The sequence below is a fragment of the Choloepus didactylus genome, chromosome 15 (assembly GCF_015220235.1).
Source record: "Choloepus didactylus isolate mChoDid1 chromosome 15, mChoDid1.pri, whole genome shotgun sequence".
Taxonomy (NCBI): domain Eukaryota; kingdom Metazoa; phylum Chordata; class Mammalia; order Pilosa; family Megalonychidae; genus Choloepus; species Choloepus didactylus.
Window position 1 is genome coordinate 80,204,411 of NC_051321.1, and position 24,414 is coordinate 80,228,824.

Consider the following 24,414-nt stretch of genomic DNA (forward strand, 5'->3'; position numbering starts at 1 on the left):
GATGGTTATTGACTTCTAATTGTATCCCATTGTGGTCAGAGAATGTGCTTTGAATAATTTCAATTTTTTTAAAATTTATTGAGGCTTGTTTTATATCCCAGCATATGATCTATTCTGGAGAAAGTTCCGTGAGCACTAGAGAAGAATGTGTATTGTGGTGATTTGAGATATTGATATATATATAATGTTCTATATATGTCTGTTAAATCCAATTCATTTATCAGGTTGTTTAGGTTTTCAGTTTCCTTATTGGTCTTCTGTCTGGTTAATCTATCTATAGGAGAGAGTGATGTGTTGAAGTCTCCCACAATTATTGGGGAAACATCAATTGCTTTCTTTAGTTTTGCCAATGTTTGTCTTATGTATTTTGTGGCACCTTGATTGGGTGCATAAACATTTATGATTGTTATTTCTTCTTGTTGAATTGCCCCTTTTATTAGTATGTAGTGGTCTTCTTTGTCTCTCATAACATCCTTGCATTTAAAGTCTATTTTATCTGAGGTTAATATTGCTACTCCTGCTTTCTTTTGGCTGTAGCTTGCATGAAATATTTTTTTCCATCCTTTCACTTTCAGTTTCTTTGTGTCCCTGTGTCTAAGATGAGTCTCTTGTATGCAGCATATTGATGGTTCATTTTTTTGATCCATTCTGCCAATCTGTATTTTTTGATTAGGGAGTTTAATCCATTTACATTCAACTTTATTACTGTGAAGGCATTTCTTGAATCAGCCATCTTATCCTTTGGCTTATGTTTGTCAGATATAGTTTTTCCCTCTCTCTATTAATATCCTTTAATGTACCCATACCAAATCTCTTTAATACTGAACGTTTCGCTATGTCACTCTCTCCTTTCTTTGTTTCTCTGTCTGTAGGGCTCCCTTTAGTATCTCAAGTAGGAGAGGTCTCTTGTTAGCAAATTCTCTCAGCATTTGTTTGTCTGTGAAAAAATTAAGCTCTCCTTCAAATTTGAAGGAGAGCTTTGCTGGATAAAGAATTCTTGGTTGGCAATTTTTCTCTCTCAGAATTTTAAATATGTCGTGCCACTGCCTTCTTGCCTCCATGGTGGCTGCTGAGTAGTCACTACTTAGTCTTATGCTGTTTCCTTTGTATGTGTGTAACCCATTATTGACTTACTTTATTTTGTTCCTCTAATTGTTCCTGATTTGGCCATTGGGAGCATCTTCAGTTTTGTTCCTTTGTCTTTTTGACCATGTCCTAATATATTTTGAGCACTTCCGTTTTTTCTGGCACCACAGGATGTTACAGGCTTATCTTGTGTTTTTCCTGCCCCAGCCCTGGAATCAACATTTTTCCAAGGATGTTTGTTTCCTTTTATTGGAGAATGATATTTAGAAATCAAGATCTGGGTGCCCGGTTTACTCTCATTGCTACTGAGGTATCATTTCTTTTAGGCTCTTTCAGCAGAGCTAGGAAATTTATATATGTTCTCTCTCTGTCCTGTCTCTTTCTCTCTCTCTCTCTCATACACACACACACACCTATATTTATTTTTCTGTCCATCTGTGTACATATATATATATATATATATATAAAAGATGATGAATTCATATTGATATATTTGATTCCAGTCCAACACCACAGAGTTCCTTCTAGCCTTTCCCCTTTCCTTATTTTTAGCCTCCTCTGAAAGTGAGAAATCTGGCTCTCATTAACCTCAATATATTTACTTATTTGTTCAATCCTAATAGGCGTATAGTTTCAGAATAGCTATCTCTTAGCCATGTGAAAAATAAATTTACTAAGTTAGAATATTTATTTACTGTTCTTTTTTAACTTTAGCCTTGCATTCAAAATACTATTTTATGTTTTAGCCTTATAGTCAAAATACTATTTTCCAAGTTTATTTAGGTTGGTTCTTTTTATTCTCATCCCCTGCAGTGTGGCTATGCGATTCATTTGTAATGTTATGAGGTTCATTTGTTACTATTTGTATTTCATTTTGGGTTTTTCCCACATTATGGTTTATTTATTTACTTTTTGGTATGTGAAATATTGCAATGGTTCTGTAATTAGAGCAAAACAAAATGGTATACTCAGAGAAGGGTCACTTCCCTCTCATCTCTTCTACCCCTTTACTGTACACCCCATGTAGGTAACCAGTCTCATTAGTTTCTGGTTTCTGGTTCCTATATTTCTTCTACACAAATGATCAGGCACATGTATGCTTTCTTTTATTCCCTTCTTTCTTAAACGAAGGATAGCACTCCATAGATAATTTTTTGCATTTTTCTTTTTTCATTTAACAGTATATCCTAGAAATCTCTTCATATTGCTTCACAGAGATCTTTCTTATTCTTTAAATAGCTGTATAGTACTTCATTTTGTATAGATGTGCCATAATGTATTCAATTAATTAACAACTCTCCTAAGAATTGGGATGAAGGTTAATTCACAGATTTTGCAGTTATAAACTTCAGCAATGAATATCGTAGTGCATATGTATTTTCATATTTTGAGATAAAGAAAAGCTTCTATCACCTTACCTATGTCCATACCAGCTGCCATTTCAATTGTTTAGAAATTTCTGCATATTAAAGTGCTAGTCAAGGTTATAATAGGGTGGTTGTTGCTATATTGTCCCAGTCATCTTCTACACTCATCCAAAAGTTATCTTTCTTCCACTGATGATAGAAACAAATTTCTAAAATGAGATGGCATATTCTGCTGTACACTCATTGAGTCTTGGAAATTTTAAAATTTTGGGGCTGCTTCCAGTGGTCAGTCACACTTAATGCTTCTTCCTTTATAGGTCATGTTATCTACTTCTGCCCTCATGTCCTCTTCACCAATGATTTCTATCATCTGCCAATTTACAGAATTTCCCTAAATATTATATAAGAACTTTACTATTTTCCACCTCATCTTTTGGTCTTCTTGGGCCACAACTTTGACTCAGATTACTTGGAAACATCATTCATAGAATTTTTGAGTTTAATAGTCTGTTTTTCAGTGTCAATCTTTATTTTTGAACCTTTGTCACTCTTTCATTGTTACAAAATTTTGTCTTTTTCCTTGCATGGTAAGCAGAGCAATGGCTTACCCCAAAGATGTCTTCAAATCTGCAAATTTGTGAGTTTACATGGCAAAAGGGAAGATAGAGAAATGTTTTAGATAGAAATTAAGGTTGCTAATCAGCTGACTTTAATAATTGGAATATTATCCTGGATTATCCACATAGGCCAAGTGTGATTCCAAGGGTCCTTAAAACGTGGAAGAGGGAGGCAGAAGAAGAGTCAGAGGGAGAACAGTCAAAAAGATACAATGTTTCTGGCTTTGATGATGCAGGAAGGGAGCCATGGGCCAAGGACAGCCTCCAGAAGTTGAAAAAGACAAGGCAACAGATTCTCCCCCTAGAGCTTCCAGAAAGGAACACAGCTTGATTTTAGCCCATGCCTGACTTCTGACCTACTGAACTGAAAGATGATAAATTTGTGTTGTGTTAAACCACTAAATTTGTGGTGATTTGCTAGAGCAACAAGAGAGAGACTAATGTATCCTGTTTGCTCAAATTCTATAATTAGGCTTATTTCTGTTTCTCCTGACTTCAACTCAATCCTGTTTCCATTGCTGGTACTTTTTACCATTAAAATATATAGTCTCTTCTTTCTGAGGTGCTTCCCAGTAGGCTGAAATAGAGTTGGGTACCTAAGAACAGTAATAGCACCTGAGCAGGGAGGAGAGGAGGCAGGCTGTGATTTTGTCTGGGACTCCTAATGGCTGCAGGTCAGTGTGCCTGCACTTCCAGCCTTGTAATAGGTTGTGGACCTCAGCAATAAACCCAAGTTGATTCTGAGTTATTTGCTTTCTTAAGCCTTTATAGGTTTCAGATGGATAATGTTAGCCACATTGATTATAATGGTGGGTGGCTGATATCAGTTAACATGCATGTTTAATAAATTGAAATGCTAAGTGCCTTCATGGTATAGGGTATTTCTTTTGCTGGGTGATGGAAAATGAATTTATTTTATGGCCTCAGTTACTATGGCCAATGTTAACTTTTATATTTCATTTTCCTGTCCTTAAACTAATCACATAACAGTGCATCTGGGAGTGCCCATTTTAACTGAGTAGAGTCCCATCAGACTTACTGCATATTACATTAAATGGAGATTTAGAAATATGAAAAAAATTATCTTTGGTTGTATTGTGGAATTTCACATTAAGGACACTATACTTTTTGAGAGGGTTGTAATGAAAATAAAATAAAATTTGAGTAAGATTATAATGATCCCATAGATTTATTAGTTATAGCATTTAAGATTGCCAGTCATTGTGCTATTTATACAGTTTATTTTATCCTTACAACTCTGTAATCAGAGTTGTTTTCATCCCTATTTTACAGGTGAGGAAAGTGAGGGTTAGATAACACAGCTAGTTAGTAGCAGAGATGGAATTTGAGTTGGTTACTTTTTAAAAAAATTTTATTGTGGTAACATACATATTACATAAAATTTGTCATTTTCACCAGTTTTAAGTGTACATTTCAGTGGCATCAATTGCATTCACGGTGTTGTGTGACCATTACCACCGTCCGTTATCAAAACTTTTTCATCACACCAAACAAACTCTGTACTCATTCTTTCTTCTCCCAGCCTCTGGTAACCTCGAATCTACTTTCTGACTCTTATCTTTGCAATACTAGATATTTCATGTTAATGGAATCATAATATACTTGTCCCTTTGTGTCTGGCTTATTTCACTTAGCATAATGTTTTTAAGCCTTGTCCATGTTGTAGCATGTATCAGAACATCATTCTTTGTTTATGAGTAAATAATATCCCATCTCATGTATGTACCATGTTTGTCCATTCATCTGTTGGTGGTCACTTGGATTGCTTCCATTGTTTGGCTATTGTGAATAATGTGAACTTTGACATACAAGTAATCTGAGTCCCTGTTTTCAGTTCTTTTGGGTATATACCTTCAAGTGGGATTGCTGGGTCATATGGTAATTCTATGTTTAACTTTTTGAGGAATTACCAAACTGTTTTCCACAGTAACTACACCATTTTACAATTCCACCAGCAATCATGAGGGTTCTGAATTGGTATCTTTTTAATGCCAAAAGTCATGTTCTTTCAACTAAACTTGAAATATTGTTGTGTTGATGCAGTGTTGCTCATTTTAAAAGGAGTAGTTTGATCAAAAACAAACAGCTCTCTTGCCTTTCTTTTTCTTTTTTTCCTTTTTTTTTCTTTTTATTGCTCTTGATTTTTGTTGTGGTGGTGGTGGTTTCTCTCACTGAGCTCCTGTATAGGGTAAGAAAAAAGTTCCAATCTGATTGTGGGCCTCCTAACTTTTTACTTTTTAAGGAAAAGGGTAAATCATTTATATCATATTCTCTTGAATTACTGTGCCTGTCAGAAAAATTATTTCATTTCTCTAGAATGACTGTTTTTATTGCTGTAGAATTCTTAATGTATATTATGAGAAATCATAATTCCCTCATGGACGATGTCAAATAAAATGTGCCTTTTGAAATTGATTTGAGCCACACCCTTTCCTTCTTCTTTTTTCCCTCCAGAGCTCTTGTTTTGGTGAATTTATTCCTTTTTTTTTTTTTTTTTTTTTTTTTAAGTTTTCCTTGGTGTTAAGATAGGTTTGCTCCTGGGGGGGATAGAGAAAAATCTGAGGTAATCATTTCTTGACAGCAGAAGAGAAATTTATAAAGAATTGAGCCAAAGTTGAAGTCTTCACAGGGAATACAATGAAGCTCTCTCTCTCTCTCTCTCTCTCTCTCTCTCTCTCTCAGCAAAGCATTTGTTTCATAGGGTATTATTTGTACAGAATTTGTATAGACGCATCAACAATGCCCTATTCTGTTTTGTGGGCCTGAGAAGTTTTTAAAGAAAACTTCTGTATAATGCCTCCATTGTGGTGATACTTTAAAAACTTACTTAAACTTAGTCACTCTCACATCTGACCATTTGAATTTTCCTTAGGGTTAGCCTAATTACGTCAGCCTGTCTTCCAGGAAGATTCTGTAGCAATACCACATCTGAAATTTCTGTGGCTCATTAAGTTTTGGGTGTCATGATGGTAATGCTGGATGAGAAGTGGATCAGACACTGGTCTTTGTCTGAATGTATTTTCTCTTATATGTTTTTTGAGTACCTTCTAGGTAAAATTGTGAACCCTTACTTAAGTGGAGAATTTGCTCCATTATCCTTTTTCAAATCTGGAAAATTTTCTTAGTTCTTTGATTATTTCATCCCCCCCCCCCCCCATTATTTGTGTGCTCTTTTTCTAGAACTTTTATTGATTGGACATTGTACCTTTTCTGAACCTTTTTATCTTTTCTCTCCCACTGTCTGTTACTTTGTCTTTTCCCCCCTGTGTTGAGAGATTTCCTAGAGTTTATTTTCTTACCCTTTTGGTTAATTCTTTTTAATTGGCAATTTTTTTGGTTGTTACGGGAAATTTCAAACATATTAAAAACTAGAGTGAAGGATCAGGGTGTTCAGTATGCCAGTCACTCAGCTTCAGCAATAATAAAACCATGATCTACCTTGCTTCATTTATAGGCCTAGTCACTTACTCCCTTTTCTGTACCTGGGGATTATTTTGAACAAATTAGACATCATTATCATTTTATATGTAATAAAATATATGTAAATGTATATTTATAAATTTATGTTAGCTATTTCTGTATGTCATTATAAAAAGAAAAGGATTTGTATTAAAATATAAGTAAAAGAGCATTCATTATACCTATAAAAAATTAACAGTAATTTCTTAATATCATCAAGTAATAGCTAAGTGTTCAATGAAAAAAATATTATTTAGAACAGTTTTAGGTTTACAGAATTATTACAAAGGTGATAATGAGTGTTCCTATATACCCTCAAACCAGTTTCCCTTTTTATTTATATCTGACGGTAGTATGGTACATGAAATGGGAAAGTACTAGTCTAAAACAGAGTAAAAATTTGAGGATGCGTGTTTTAATCTTAATGAATAAAAACAATACAAAAAGATATAACCTAAAATCTAATATAAAGGTAAAATGTAATAATAAAAGGCAGTCTTTAAAAAGGCAAAAGAAAAAGTGCAAAGAATCTATAGGAAGAAATAGCAAGATAATAGACTGAAACCCATTTTCATCACTAATTACATTAAATGTAAATAAACCGAACACTCCAATTAAAGGATAGAGGTTATTAAATAGGAGTTCTCAAGGACAATCAGAAAATATTTTGAACTGAATAAGAAACGAAAGTACATCATATTGAAATTTGTGGGATCCTAAAAAGAGTGCTTAGAGGATAATGTAGTGTTAGTAACATTAGAAAAGAAAAAAGGTCTGAAATCACTAATCAAATCTTATAAGTTAAGAAGGTAGAGCAATATAACTCCAAACTAAGAAGAAGGAAGGAAATAAAGATAGTAGCAGAAATCCATGAAATGGAAAACCAGAAAACAATAGGGAAAAAGCTATGAAACCAAAAACTGGCCTTTCAGAAGGTCAGTAAAATTGAAAGACTCTAGCAAGACTGACAAAAGCAGAAGGAAATCCACATTACCAGGACTGAAAGAAGCAGATATCACTACAGACCCCACCAACATTAAAAGGATGAGAAGAGAACATTATGAACAACTCTAAACACATAACTTTGACAACTTTGATGAAGTGGACCAATTCCTTGAAAAACACAAACTGCTAAGCTTACTGAAGAGGAAACTGGTAACTTTTGAATAGCCTTGTAAGCATTAAATACATTATATTTTGAAAAACAAAAAATATCCCTGTCCCCCCCAAAAAACCCTCCTGGTCCATATGGTTTCACTGCCTTATTTTACCAAACTTTTAAAGAAAAAATAGCACCGAGTTGCCATAATCACTTACAGAAAATGGAGAAGAGAAAGATATCCCAACTCATTTTACTAAAGCCAGCATTTACTTGCTCTCAAAACCAGATCAAGACATTACATGAAAAGAAAACTATAGACCAATACTCCTCAATTACATAGATGCAAAAACCCTCAATGCAAATTGAAACCAGCAATATGTTAAAAAAAATACATGTCCAAGTGGGTTTATCGTAGGAATGCAAGGCTGGTTTATTATTTGAAAATCAAACTGTTTAATCCACCATATTAACAATCTTAAGGAAAGGTACATGATCCTATTAACAGATTCAGAAAAAGCATCTGATAAAATATGACATACATCATGACCCTCAGTAAACTAGTAATAGAAAGGAAGTTACTCCACCTGATAAAGAACATCTACAAGAAACTCTACAGCTAACATCATACTTAAGGGGGAAAGACTAAATGTTCCTCAAATTGAGGAGCACAGCAAAGATGTTCACTCTCTTATTCAGTTAAGTACATGAAGTCTTAGCTAGTGCATTAAGTCAAGAAAAAGAAATAAAATGCATACAGATAGGATTGGTAGAAGTAAAACTAGCTATTTGCAGATGATATGATCTATATAGAAAATCCCAAGGAGTCTACAAAAATACTCCTCAAACAATTGAGTTTAGTAAGATTGCATGATACACACACGGTCAACACTCAAAAGTCACTCTCATTTCTACATACAATCAATGACTAATTAGAAACTGAAATTAATAAAACAATATTATTTATAATGTCTCAAGAAATGAAATACCTAGGTATAAATCTAACGAAACATGCATAGGATCTATATTTTTGAAGAGCATAAAGTGCTGATGAAAGAAATCAAAGAAGACTTAAATAGACATGTGGTGTTCACGGATTGGAAAGCCCGTAGCGAAAATGACAGTCTTCTCTGAAGTTATTTATAGATTTTATGCAATAACAGTCAAAACCCCAGCAGATTTTTTTTTTGGCAAATATGAGCAAGATGATTCTAAAATTTATGTGGATGGGTAAATAAACTGGAATATCTAAAAACTATTTTGAAATAGAGAAACCAAGCTGGAGGGATTACACTATTTGATTTTGCAGCAATTAGGGCATTGTAGTATTGTCCAAGATCGATGGAACATAGTAGAGACTTGAGGAAAGAAATAGACCCAAACAAAAATGGCCATTTGATCTTTGGCAGAGGTGCATGAATATGTTAAAAAAAATAAAAGGAACCTTGATCTAAATTTCACATCTTATATGAAGATTATCTCAAAATGTACCTTAGATCCAAATCTAAAGTATAAAACTGTAAAATGTTTAGAGGAAAACGAGAAAAATCTTTGTGACCCAGGGTTAGTTGAGTATTTCTTATAAATCTTACCAAAAGCATTGACCCATAAAATAATTTTTTAAAAACTATATTAATTGGGTTTCATGAAATGAAAAACCTTTGCTCTATCACAGACACAGACATGAGAATGAAAAGGCAGGCTACAGACTGGGAGAAAATATTTGCCAATTACATATATGTTAGAGGACTTGTATTCAGAATGTATAAAGAACTCCCCAAACCCAACAATAAACAGCCCAAATAAAAAATGTGCAAAGAACTGAACAGACACTTCACTAAAAAGGATATAAGGGTGGGATGGCAAATATGTACATGAAAAGATTTTCAGCATCATTAGCAAATTAGAACCACATGAGATACTACTACATACTGAATAGAATAGCTAAAATAAGAAATACTGATATATCAAGTGCTGGTGAGAATGTGGAGCAACGGGAACTCTCATTCATTGCTGATTGGAATGAAAAATGTTACACCCATGTTAGAAAATTGTTTGACAGTTTCTTATAAAGTTCAACATACACTCATCAGATTACCCAGCAATATTACCCAACAATCCTATTCCTGGGTATTTACCCTAGACTAATGAAAACTTAAGTTTACACGAAACTCAGTACATGAATGTTCATAGCAACTGTTTATATTAGCTAAAACCTGGAAATCACCAAAATGTCCATCAATAAACAAACAGATAAATTGGAACATTGATACAATGGAATAGTACTCAGTGGTAAAAAGGAATGATTTATTGATATATTTATCTCAAAGGCGGTATGCTCAGTGAAAGCCTATTTCAAAAGGTCATATATGATTCCATTTATATAACATTATTGAGAGGCAAAATTATAATGGCAGAAATAGATCAGTTTTTGGCAGGGGTTATGAACAGGATAGCATGAGAGCACTTTTTGGGTTAAAGGAACTGTTTTGAACTCTGATTAAATTAGTTGGTGGATACACAAATCATAGAATTGAACAACAAAAGAAAAAAATTGGTTTTACTGGATGATAAAACAAACTAACAATGGTGTCTGTCATTCATTTGCCAGAATCACTTAACCTTTATCAATTTATAGCAAAGGAGAAACTAGTGTGAAAGAAGCAGTGACCCACCATCTTAACGTTCACTCTATTTGAATGGGAAAAATCCTTAGGGACCAAGGGACTCTGTGGTAACCCTGCTCCATCATAGTTTTAACTGCACTGAGGCTTGTGGAAAGCCTCTGGAATCCAGAGAGTACTCAGATTGGGGTTTTCATTGCTGTACTTTTGGCTAATGCTTGTGATAGATGGTCTAATAAGTATACAAGTGTATGTGGATACTGACTTCCAACAAGTGCCAATTAGAGAAGGAGGCTGCCTCAAGAAACATGGAAAGGGAACTCTTTCCCATGTTAACAAATTTCCATGCTACATGGCTTCTTCTCTACCTGTAATAATGCAATTCTTACCCAGTACAGTTGACAGATTTCTAAGCTGTTGAATAAAAATTACAGATTAATTTTTCCTTCTCTGTTTGCCTGAACCTTATTGCAAGATCTAAAAAATTCTCGAATACAGCTCTTTTCAAAATCTGATCTTAGAGAAACATAGACCTTTTATAAATATGAAGAAAGAGAGGAAAAGAAAATGGTCTGAGACGTAATAAATACAAGTTTTCTTACTCTGCACTGTTTCCCTTGTCAGACTACCTAGTCATATATCTTTCAGTTATCGTCTTTGTGGTGATGTCCCCAACATCTCAAATCTCTTTGCTCAACTCCAGACCCCAATATTCAATTATCTGGTGGGTATGTCTTCTTCGAGATGCAGCAGACTCATTAGTTATCAGGTTCCAAAATTATTAAATTTTTTTTGTCTCCTTAATCAGGTCTTTCTTGTTTGTATTTTACTTCAGTGAATATCCATCATCCAATCTGTTTTCAGGGCAGGGACCTAGGGCTCATCCATGGCTTCTTCCTTCATTCTCATTTTATTTATTTATTTATTTATTTATTTATTTATTTATTTATTTTTAATCTTCATTTTATTGAGATATATTCACATACCACGCAGTCATACAAAACAAATCGTACTTTCGATTGTTTACAGTACCATTACATAGTGGTACATTCATCACCCAAATCAATACCTGACCCCTTCATTAGCACACACACAAAAATAACAAGAATAATAATTAGAGTGAAAAAGAGCAATTGAAGTAAAAAAGAACACTGGGTACCTTTGTCTGTTTGTTTCCTTCCCCTATTTTTCTACTCATCCATCCCTAAACTAGACAAAGTGGAGTGTGGTCCTTATGGCTTTCCCAATCCCATTGTCACCCCTCATAAGCTACATTTTTATACAACTGTCTTCGAGATTCATGGGTTCTGGGTTGTAGTTTGATAGTTTCAGGTATCCACCACCAGCTACCCCAATTCTTTAGAACCTAAAAAGGGTTGTCTAAAGTGTGCATAAGAGTGCCCACCAGTGTGACCTCTCGGCTCCTTTTGGAATCTCTCTGCCACTGAAGCTTATTTCATTTCCTTTCACATCCCCCTTTTGGTCAAGAAGATGTTCTCCGTCCCACGATGCCAGGTCTACATTCCTCCCTGGGAGTCGTATTCCACGTTGCCAGGGAGATTCACTCCCCTGGGTGTCTGATCTCACGTAGGGGGGAGGGCAGTGATTTCACCTTTCAAGTTGGCTTAGCTAGAGAGACAGGGCCACATCTGAGCAACAAAGAGGCATTCGGGAGGAGGCTCTTAGGCACAATTATAGGGAGGCCTAGCCTCTCCTTTGCAGCAACCGTCTTCCCAAGGGTAAAACCTGTGGTAGAGGGCTCAACCCATCAAACCACCAGTCCCCTATGTCTGTGGTCATGTTAGCAACCATGTAGGTGGGGTAAGCGAATACCCCTGCATTCTCCACAGGCTCCTCAAGGGGGCACTACATCTTTTTTTTTTCCTTGTTTTTCTTTCTTTTTTTTTTTTTAACTTTCCCTTCTTTTTTAAATCAACTGTATGAAAAAAAAAGTTAAAAAGAAAACAAACATACAATAAAAGAACATTTCAAAGAGACCATAACAAGGGAGTAAGAAAAAGACAACTAACCTAAGATAACTGCTTAACTTCCAACATGTTCCTACTTTACCCCAAGAAAGTTACCTAATATAGCAACATTTCTGTGTACTTGCTCCTACTATATCCATCAGAAATTAACAGACCATAGTCTTTCCTGGGCATCCCCAGAATGTTAAATAGCTTATCTGTTCTTCTTGGATTATTGTTCCCCCTTCCTTAATTGCTCTCTATTGCTAGTTCCCCTACATTCTACATTATAAACCATTTGTTTTACATTTTTCAAAGTTCACATTAGTGGTAGCATATAATATTTCTCTTTTTGTGCCTGGCTTATTTCGCTCAGCATTATGTCTTCAAGGTTCATCCATGTTGTCATATGTTTCACGAGATCGTTCCTTCTTACTGCCGCGTAGTATTCCATCGTGTGTATATACCGCATTTTATTTATCCACTCATCTGTTGAAGGACATTTGGGTTGTTTCCATCTCTTGGCAATTGTGAATAATGCTGCTATGAACATTGGTGTGCAGATATCTGTTCGTGTCACTGCTTTCCAATCTTCCGGGTATATACCGAGAAGTGCAATCGCTGGATCGAATGGTAACTCTATATCTAGTTTTCTAAGGAACTGCCAGACTGACTTCCAGAGTGGCTGAACCATTATACAGTCCCACCAACAATGAATAAGAGTTCCAATTTCTCCACATCCCCTCCAGCATTTGTAGTTTCCTGTTTGTTTAATGGCAGCCATTCTAACCGGTGTTAGATGGTATCTCATTGTGGTCTTAATTTGCATCTCTCTAATAGCTAGTGAAGCTGAACATTTTTTCATTTGTTTCTTGGCCATTTGTATTTCCTCTTCAGAGAACTGACTTTTCATATCTTTTGCCCATTTTATAATTGGGCCGACTGTACTATTGTCATTGAGTTGTAGGATTTCTTTATATATGCAAGATATCAGTCTTTTGTCAGATACATGGTTTCCAAAAATTTTTTCCCATTGAGTTGGCTGCCTCTTTACCTTTTTGAGAAATTCCTTTGAGGTGCAGAAACTTCTAAGCTTCATGAGTTCCCATTTATCTATTTTCTCTTTTGTTGCTTGTGCTTTGGGTATAAAGTCTAGGAAGTGGCCGCCTAATACAAGGTCTTGAAGATGTTTTCCTACATTATCTTCTAGGAGTTTTATGGTACTTTCTTTTATATTGAGATCTTTGATCCATTTTGAGTTAATTTTTGTGTAGGGGGTGAGGTAGGGGTCCTCTTTCATTCTTTTGGATATGGATATCCAACTCTCCCAGCCCCATTTGTTGAAAAGACCATTATGACTCAGTTCAGTGACTTTGGGGGCCTTATCAAAGATCAGTTGGCCATAGATCTGAGGGTCTATCTCCGAATTCTCAATTCGATTCCATTGATCTATATGTCTATCTTTGTGCCAGTACCATGCTGTTTTGGCACCTGTGGCTTTATAATAAGCTTCAAAGTCAGGGAGTGTAAGTCCTCCCACTTCGTTTTTCTTTTTTAGAGTGTCTTTAGCAATTCGAGGCATCTTCCCTTTCCAAATAAATTTGATAACTAGCTTTTCCAAGTCTGCAAAGTAGGTTGTTGGAATTTTGATTGGGATTGCATTGAATCCGTAGATGAGTTTGGGTAGAATTGACATCTTAATGACATTTAGTCTTCCTATCCATGAACATGGAATATTTTTCCATCTTTTAAGGTCCCCTTCTATTTCTTTTAGTAGAGTTATGTAGTTTTCTTTGTATAGGTCTTTTACATCTTTGGTTAAGTTTATTCCTAGGTACTTGATTTTTTTAGTTGCTATTGAAAATGGTATCTTTTTCTTGAGTGTCTCTTCAGTTTGTTCATTTCTAGCATATAGAAACATTACTGACTTACGTGCATTAACCTTGTATCCCGCTACGTTGCTAAATTTATTAGCTCTAGTAGCTGTATCGTCGATTTCTCAGGGTTTTCTAGATATAAGATCATATCATCTGCAAACAATGACAGTTTTATTTCTTCTTTTCCAATTTGGATGCCTTTTATTTCTTTGTCTTGCCGGATTGCCCTGGCTAGCACTTGCAGCACAATGTTGAATAACAGTGGTGAGAGCGGGCATCCTTGTCTTGTTCCTGATCTTAGAGGGAAGGCTTTCAGTCTCTCACCATTGAGCACTATGCTGGCTGTGGGTTTTTCATATATGCTCTTTATCATATTGAGGAAGTTACCTTCAATTCCTCCCTTTTGAAGTGTTTTTATCAAAAATGGATGTTGGATTCTGTCAAATGCTTTTTCAGCATCTATTGAGATGAACATTTGATTTTTCCCTTTCGAATTGTTAATGTGTTGTAATACATTGATTGATTTTCTTACTTTGAACCATCCTTGCATGCCTGGAATGAACCCCACTTGGTCATGGTGTATGATTTTTTTAATGTGTCTTTGGATTCGATTTGCAAGTATTTTGTTGAGGATTTTTGCATCTATATTCATTAGGGAGATTGGCCGGTAGTTTTCCTTTTTTGTAGCATCTTTGCCTGGGTTTGGTATTAGATTGATGTTAGCTTCATAAAATGAGTTAGGTAATGTTCCATTTTCTTCAATGTTTTGAAAGAGTTTGAGTAAGATTGGTGTCAGTTCTTTCTGGAAAGTTTGGTAGAATTCCCCTGTGAAGCCATCTGGCCCTGGGCATTTATTTGTGGGAAGAGTTTTGATGACTGATTGGATCTCTTTGCTTGTGATGGGTTGGTTGAGGTCTTCTATTTCTTCTCTGGTCAGTCTAGGTTGTTCATATGTTTCCAGGAAATTGTCCATTTCCTCTACATTATCCAGTTTGTTGCCATACAGTTGTTCATAGTATCCTCTTATAATTTTTTTAATTTCTTCAGGATCTGCAGTTATGTCACCTTTTTCATTCATTATTTTGTTTATATGGGTCTTCTCTCTTTTTGATTTTGTCAGTCTAGCTAGGGGCTTGTCAATCTTGTTGATCTTCTCAAAGAACCAACTTTTGGTGATATTTATCCTCTCTATTGTGTTTTTGTTCTCTATGTCATTTATTTCTGCTTTAATCCTTGTTATTTCTTTTCTTGTACTTGGTTTAGGATTGGTTTGCTGTTCATTTTCTAGCTTCTTCAGTTGATCCATTAGTTCTTTGATTTTGGCTCTTTCTTCCTTTTTAATATATGCGTTTAGTGCTATAAATTTCCCCCTCAGCACTGCTTTTGCTGCATCCCATAGGTTTTGGTATGTTGTGCTCTCATTTTCATTCGTCTCTATATATTTAGCAATTTCTCTTGCTATTTCTTCTTTAACCCACTGATTGTTTAGGAGTGTGTTGTTTAACCTCCAGGTATTTGTGAATTTTCTAAGTCTCTGATGGTTATTGACTTCTAATTGTATTCCATTGTGGTCAGAGAATGTGCTTTGAATAATTTCAATCTTTTTAAATTTATTGAGGCTTGTTTTATGTCCCAGCATATGATCTATTCTGGAGAAAGTTCCGTGAGCACTAGAAAAGTATGTGTATCCTGGTGATTTGGGATGTAATGTCCTGTATATGTCTGTTAAATCTAATTCATTTATCAGATTGTTTAGGTTTTCAGTTTCCTTACTGGTCTTCTGTCTGGTTGATCTATCTATAGGGGAGAGTGATGTGTTGAAGTCTCCCACAATTATTGTGGAAACATCAATTGCTTCCTTTAGTTTTGCCAGTGTTTCTCTCATGTATTTTGTGGCACCTTGATTGGGTGCATAGACATTTACGATTGTTATTTCTTCTTGCTGAATTGCCCCTTTTATTAGTATGTAGTGGCCTTCTTTGTCTCTCAAAACATCCCTGCCTTTGAAGTCTATTTTATCTGAGATTAATATTGCTACTCCTGCTTTCTTTTGGCTGTAGCTTGCATGAAATATTTTTTTCCATCCTTTCACTTTCAGTTTCTTTGTGTCCCTGTGTCTAAGATGAGTCTCTTGTATGCAACATATTGATGGTTCATTTTTTTTGATCCATTCTGCGAATCTATATCTTTTAATTGGGGAGTTTAATCCATTTACATTCAACATTATAACCGTGAAGGCATTTCTTGAATCAGCCATCTTATCCTTTGGTTTATGTTTGTCATATTTTTCCCCTCTGTCTATTAATATCCTTTATTGTACCCATACCGAATCTCTTTAGTACTGAACCTTTCTCCAAGTCTCTCTGTCCTTTGTTTGTTTCTCTGTCTGTAGGGCTCCCTTTAGTATCTCCAGTAGGGCAGGTCTCTTGTTAGCATATTCTCTCAGCATTTGTTTGTCTGTGAAAAATTTAAGCTCTCCCTCAAATTTGAAGGAGAGCTTTGCTGGATAAAGTATTCTTGGCTGGAAATTTTTCTCACTCAGAATTTTAAATATATCGTGCCACTGCTTTCTTGCCTCCATGGTGGCTGCTGAGTAGTCACTACTTAGTCTTATGCTGTTTCCTTTGTATGTGGTGAATTGCTTTTCTCTTGCTGCTTTCAGAACTTGCTCCTTCTCTTCTGTGTTTGACAGTGTGATCAGTATATGTCTCGGAGTGGGTTTATTTGGATTTATTCTATTTGGGGTTCGCTGAGCATTTATTATTTGTGTATTTATGTTGTTTAGAAGATTTGGGAAGTTTTCCCCAACAATTTCTTTGAATACTCTTCCTAGACCTTTACCCTTTTCTTCCCCTTCTGGGACACCAATGAGTCTTATATTTGGACGTTTCATATTATCTATCATATCCCTGAGGTCCATTTCGATTTTTTCAATTTTTTTCCCAATTGTTTCTTTTATGCTTTCATTTTCCCTTCTGTCATCTTCGAGGTCACTGATTCGTTGTTCAGCTTCCTCTAGTCTTGTACTATGAGTGTGCAGAATCTTTTTAATTTGGTCAACAGTTTCTTTAATTTCCATAAGATCATCCATTTTTTTATTTAGTCTTGCAATGTCTTCTTTATGCTCTTCTAGGGTCTTCTTGATTTCCTTCATATCCCGTACTATGGTGTCATTGTTCATCTTTAGTTCTTTGAGTAGCTGCTCTAGGTGCTGTGTCTCTTCTGAACTTTTGATTTGGGTGCTTTGGCTTGGGTTATCCATATCGTCTGGTTTTTTCATATGCTTTATAATTTTCTGTTGTTTTTGGCCTCTTGGCATTTGCTGAACTTGATAGGGTTCTTTTAGGATTTGTAGACCAATTGAAGTCCTTATCTCTAATTTATCAGATCTACGGCTTCGTGGAGTACACTTTCTCTAACTAACCAGCAGGTGGCGTCCACGAGCCACCTGTTCTCCACAAGCCAGTTCTCCCCTGCTTAGCCTTTTTGGTGAGTGGGGGAGTGAGTCTTGTGGGGTCCAATTGGTGTACCAAGCTTGCGTGTGTAGTTGGTGTTGCCTGCCCTGTATATGGGGCGTGTTTCTGGGCAGTCAGGGAGTGGGGGGTGGCTCTAACAATCAAATCTCCCTGGTGATCCTAGAGTTTTAAGGCTGCTGCAATAGTCTAATCCTTCAGTTCAGTCCTGCCACAGTTTGTCTCTGCCAGTGACCCACAAGTCCTTGGTATTGGCGTATGGCTCCTGAGACTTGCAAGTGGGCCCCTCTTCCAGGCTGTGCACCCCCTGGTCCTCTGTTGAGGGATGACTGTGCTATGTCACAGGTGAGTGCCGTCCCCCCAGGGCAGTTCTGGGTTGCTGTACTGTGTAGGGAGGCTCCCAGTCTGCTGAAATAATGGCTGAATGGGGCTTTGTTAATTCACACTGCTCTACCTTCCCAACTCTGGGACAATCAGCTGAGGTTGCAGGGAAGGCTAATGTCCACACCCAGTTTTGTGGTGTGTGCCTGTTATTTGAAGCAGTTCCGTCACACTGGGTTGTCTGGGGCAGTTCTGGGCTATGGGGCTGGCGATGGGCAGGAGTGTTTCCTGTCCACCAGGATGATGGCTGTGAGTGGACACCCCCCTTTTCTTGGGAAGTTGTGGTGTTTAGTGAATTTTCTCAGCCACTGGATTATTGCGTTTTGTCTCAGAGCTCTCCTAATTCTGCTCTTGACTTGACCTGCCCAAATTGCAGGTCTTTGAAGCTTTCTGTATTGGGCTTCTTAGAGTAATTGTTTTAGAAAAAGAAAAAAGGATTAAAAAAAAAAAAAAAAAAAAGGGCCCTCCTCAGAGATCTAATGGGTTATTGAAATGCTAAGAGACAAAGCAACTAGGGCCATTAAGGAAAGGTCCACAGGGCAGAGAGATCAGCTTTTCTTCGGGATTTGCATATGCGCCTCAGGGCCGGAGCTCGGGCCTGAGCTCTGCCCTTCCCCCTTTTATGTTCACCAGAACTCCAAAAATCCTCCGCTTTTATTTTGGAGTTTTTCGTGTTGTTTTTTTTCTATGCCTGTCTCCTCTCTGCTGGGCTGGCTGCTCTCAGATTCTCTGGTGTCTGGTCTCTGTCTGTCAGTGGTTGGAGTTTGGATCAGCAGAATGAGTTTCCGATAAGGGCTGCCACTGCAGTTCTCCCTTCTCCTTCCTGGAGCTGACAGCCCCTCCTCCCACGGGACTGAGCCTGGCAGGGAGGGGCGTGGGTCCCCTGGCTGCAAAAACTTACAGATTTCGCTGATCTCAGCAGTTCCACGTTTTCATGAGTGTTGTATGAAGTATGCCCAAAGTCAGATTGCTCTGTGGTGTCCAGTCCACACAGTTCCTGGCTTTCTACCTCCTTTCCTGGAGGATTAACTAAAACATACAGCTCACCAGTCTGCCATCTTGCCCCGCCTCCCTCCTTCATTCTCATTTAACATTTCTTCTATAGATCCAAACTCCTCAATATGTCTTGTAACTGTGTGCTTATTCTTCATTCTCACCAACACTAATTAATGCAACCACACCACCATCATATATCACGTGGATTCTGCAATAGCCACAAAACTGGTTTCTTTGTCCCAATTAAATTCATTCTCTGCACTCCAGCCAGAATAGTATTTCTTAAATGCAAATCTCACTTTATCACTTCTTAAAATTCATACCCTCATCCTTGAAATAAAGTCCAAACTCTGAAATATGGCCTAAATAGTTGACCATGATGTGGATCCACTTTCATCTCCTTCCCTTACACCCTGTGTTTGAGTAATAACAAACTACTTATGGTTATTTGAATTGACAAGGGATAGGCAAACTATGACCATATCTGGCCAGCTGCTTGTTTTTTTATGGACTGCAAAGTAAGAATTGTATTTACATGTCAAGTGAATATACTTCAAATTGTTGTACAAGTACATACATAATATCCTCGATTTTACCTCTTGGCTTGCAAAACCTAAACTATTTACTGCCTGGCCCTTTAAGAAAAATTTTGCCAACCCCTGGAATAGACCATGCTTTTTGCTTCCTTGCTCTCACTATTTGTTTATACAGAGGTATTTTCCTCTTTCATTGTTTATAGGTCAATCTACGCTTGTTCTTTAGATAGTCTCTAACTTGACATTTTTAGATTGTCTTTGACTGGCCAAGATTTAGACAATCCTCTGATATGCTTGCATGGCACTTAAGCAATTACTATATAGTAATGGCACTGTCTGCTTGGGAAGGAGACAAGTAGCCTTGGAGGATAGGGATTACATCTTCTTTACTTGGGTATCTTCGGTTCCCAGAATAGTGTCTTGCCTATACTGAAAATTTATATTTGTCAAATTATTGAGGGTATGTTTTGTGGTGCCCTGTGGAGGGTGGGATAAATCTCCTCCTCTCCAAAAATTGGTTTGGATGCCAAGACTGACAATGCCACACATGTACCAAGAGGGTATGAAAAGATTTATTACTCACAGAATGAAATTTTCTGGGGAGAGCCGGGTAGGACCCCACGCTGGTTCAAGCTGAGTGACAGAAGGGGCAAGTGGCTCAGGTTTTTACTGTGGTTAGGGGCTGGAGCTGGGATGAGGGTGCCTAAGTACAGGCTGGGCTTGGGTGGCTTGTACTTCCCTGTTGGCGCCAAGGGAGGGCGCACCTGGGCTTGCTTATGGGCTTATTTAGATGCGGGACAAGAGAGGAGAGGGGAGGCTTGAAGGTTGTTAGTGGTCAAACATCAAAAATGCAGTCAGTCAGACTCAATTATGGAGTAAGAGCTGAGCTATATATAATGATATGCAAGACTGTAACTGTGAGCCATGGGGAGGTAGACTTTTTCCAAACTGTAGTTTTTCTTATTATAAAAACTACGTCCTCATTACAAAAAAAAAAAAAAAAAAGAATATGAGGAAGATAAACACATAAACACTTATCTCACATAATGAAAGATTACAGTGATTAATCCTTTGGTTTATAACTTTCCAGATATTTAAATGTATTTTTCATTATTAAAGATGGAGTCATATTGTTTTGTAATTTGCTTTTCCCCCCATTTTACAGTATACCTTGAACCTCTTTTCATATAACTAGGTACATTTCTGAAACATTATATATAATCAGTTTATTGAGGAGTGTTACCTTGAGGCAAACATGAAAGATTGTCTTTTTTTTTTCTTCCCAGTAAACTTGCTAACTCTGTTCCAAACCCCTTCCTTTTCCACCGGGTAATAGACTTTCTTAGTAACTTTTCAAAGTGAAATTATAATTATTCCATGAATTTTGCTTTCATTAGAACAGGTTCATTCCTGTTTTTTAAGGCTAGTTTTATTTTTTAACCTTTTCATTATAAAGTAAAACATATGGAAAACTACACAAAGCAAATTAGGTATTAAAAGTTGAACACCTTTTTGGCTGTAATGGCAGTGCTCCTTTTGCTGATTTGGTGTCTCCCAGTAAGCCCTACTCTGGACTTACAATATAAGGTTTTATTCCTTTGGATTCTGTGCCTTTGGCTTAGTTGTCAAATCTGGCTTAGAGCGCCCATGGCTGTCTTGTTTCACACATGTTCAGACAAATATACACAAACAGCCAAATGTTCTTATGGAGTGTCTTAGTTGCCAAGTCTGCTATAATGAAATACCATAGACTGGTTGGTTGGCTTAAACAATAGGAATTTATTGTTTCAGTTTTGGAGGCTAGATATCCAAAATCAACCTATTGGCCAGCCAAGGTCCGGTGGTGACTTGCTGGCAGTCAGACTCTGTCTTCTTCAGGTGGTGAGCTGCCTCCTTTTGTCTTCTCCTGTTCCTTTGTGTCTATGTCCAAATTTCCTTTGCTTATAAAGACCCCAGTCATAAGGGATTAAATCCACTGAGTTTGGCCTCATCTTAACAGGATCTTCAAAGATCCCATTTACAAATGAGTTCACACTCACAGGACTGGGATTGGGACTTGAACATGTCTTTCTGGGAAACATGATTCGATCTCCAACATAGAGGATATGGTTTTTTTTTTTTTTTTTTGTAATTTACACAAATCACTGTGCTTTTTGCAGAAGTGAGAAAATATAGGTACTCTAAATAAAAGGGAAGAAAAAGCCCATAATCCTATATTAGAGAATTTAGTTTCCTTCCTTTGGTTTCCTTCCAAGGTTTTTGATGTGTGTTACAAAATTTTTTTTCATAAAATGAATTAATCTGTACATGCTGTTTGAGAGATCTGTTTTTTTTTTCAGTTAACTCCTAGTCCTTTTCAGTGGAAATAATATATTTTTTATTTTAAGGTGAAATACATCTTTTTTTCATATTGATATTTCTCATTCAAATTCAAGAATGTAGAGTCTTTACTTAACTTCATTGATCTTATGTCCTTACGTCTGTTTTCCTAAGATGACAGTAAACACCAACCTAATAATTCATTTCATATATACTATACTATATACACAACAGTCTCAGAATGATAATGCCAGTATTATTATCCCAAGCAGTTTGAGGGTTTCTCTCTGAGTTTCTCTGAGTATAATGTCATTAACTTGGATTCATTTATTTCATTTTACTTTTGAATTATAGGGAATCAGTAAAGAATTATTTGTAAGAGCAAAAGATTGGAAACAACCCAATCTGAGTTTATTTTTTCCAATTACCATCTTTTCATGTCTATATTTTTAATGATATTTATTGTTTAATAATAAATAAGATATTTAAGTTTATTCCTGTTATCTTTTTTAAGAACAACAGAATTATTCCATTGTATGATTGTACTGTACTTTCTGTTTAATCATGTTTTTTATTGTTGGAAATTTAGGCTATTTCCACTTTTTGCCATTCTGAACAATGCTACAATAATCATAATTTTATATACATTTTGCACATTTGTCTGATTATTTCTGAGGGATAAATTCTTAGAAAGGAAAAAATTGCCATTTTTTTAAAAGGCTTTAGCTAAGTTTTGACCAATTGGCCTCCAGAAAGTTTGTATGACTCTCTTCCTGTCTGCAGTATCGACGAATACTAGATTTATCTCACCCATGAGAAGTCAACAGTGGTATTAGCATACTTTCTAATCATTCACATGCTGCATCATATATATTGCCTTTTATTTTATATTTATTTGGTGAATTATCCATTATGACCCTTGCAAATTTTTTGTCATTTTCAACTTTTGCTGTTTATGTTCATCTTTTTTCTTGATTTTAAGGAAGACTGTGTATTAAGGACATCAGATATTTTCATGATTGAAACAGGTTCTGAGCAATACTTCTTGTGCCAAGTTTAAATAATTAACCATATTTTTTTTTAAATAACTATTATTCCAGTTACTTTTAGTCCTCAGTGGATCCTGAAAGGAAGGCCCAACAACATAAAATTGGAAATATTTTGATGGAATACCTGGCCTAGGGAACATTCTCCTTTTACTCATATTTTTTATAATAAAGCAGATATTCCCCTTCTATAGGAGTTTTTCATGGTCATAATCTGGATCAAAGTTGTTTGAAAATTTGTGGTCTTGAGATCTCTTATGTACTAACGAAAGGTGTTACAACACTGGATTAGTTCTTGGCCCACTGATGGCTGTAGGTTAAAGTAAGTTCTTTATCTTAAACTTAGTTTTTGTTTATTCATTTCTTTAAGTATCAGATCAAGAGCCTTTGAAAACAAAGCCCTACTTTTCTAAGGAGAGATGATAGCTAGCAAAGTTGCAAATACTCATCAGGACTTCTTTTACTGATTTCTGTTATAGAGAAAGAAAGAATTGAACCCAAACCAAGGAGGTAACAGGTGATGACGATAGTAGTCGGGGGTCAGCACAAAAAGGAAGTGAAATATTTGCATATTTCATTATTGTATGTCAGTGTTCCAATCTTAGATATGATAAAACACAGCTTACCATGCCTCATTTTATTAAAGGTTAGGCAATTTTTCACCATTTTAAGTTATTCATATTTTTAAGGAAATTGTTAAAAGCATGGGCTCAGGAGCTAGACCTCCTGTGTTCATATCGTGGTTTGACTGTGTATTTAGGTTCCCTGTGCCTTAGTTTCATCTCTGATATGGAGATAATAAAAGTCACTACTTCATGGGGTTGTTTGAAGATTTAAATAAATGAATTAATATTTGTAAAGTGCTTTGAACAATATCTGGCACATAGTAAGCACTACAGAAGTTTTTAAAAATAAAGAAAAATAAATCTTCTGGTAGGGAAGAAGACTAGGAGAAGGCAGTTACAAATAGCTTAAAATAAGTAAACCCATTGAATCTATTATTTTACTTTTAAAATTTAATTTTTATCTTTTATGTTTATTCTTAGAGCACAAACATTGAGTAAATCCATGTTGATCCTATAGTGATGTTTTCAAAACTAGTAATTTCACAAATTCTTTGAGCTAGGTTTTAGTAGTTTTTTATTGCTTTTGTTCACAGGATATTCTGAATAATCTTGAATCATGTGACCTTGAGGATGATGATCTTATGCTTGATGTAGATCTTCCTGAGGACACACCTCTTGAAAATGGTGAGTGGGGACAATGTTGAACATTCAGAGGCCTATATAGTTGAGCAACTTGACTCTCAGTCAATCTCAATAGAAGAAGACTTTTGAGACTGAGAATCTATCCTACATGAAGTATAACAAGTTTATTTGAAACCTGATTTTGTTGGTCTAGGTATGATTCTGTGTGTTCACATGACATAGAGCAAGGAGTAGATGGAATTTGTCCTTTTTGTTCTAGGTGCATGTCCAGTTTTTCCTCCTGGTATCTCATTTTGATTCTAAGAAGAAATATTGTTAGAGAAACACTGTTTGGCTTA

At 36.1% G+C, this 24,414-nt stretch overlaps 1 protein-coding gene across 8 annotated transcripts in view; it reads left to right on the plus strand.

The window, feature by feature from the left end:
- Positions 1 to 24,414, plus strand: part of CCSER2 (coiled-coil serine rich protein 2) — a 310,783-nt gene that overhangs the window by 68,254 nt on the left and 218,115 nt on the right. For all 8 annotated transcript variants that reach the window (XM_037803774.1, XM_037803769.1, XM_037803768.1 and 5 more), the window contains one exon: positions 24,028 to 24,118. In XM_037803774.1, the coding sequence (XP_037659702.1) occupies positions 24,028 to 24,118 (91 nt within the window). The remainder of the gene's footprint in view (positions 1 to 24,027; positions 24,119 to 24,414) is intronic.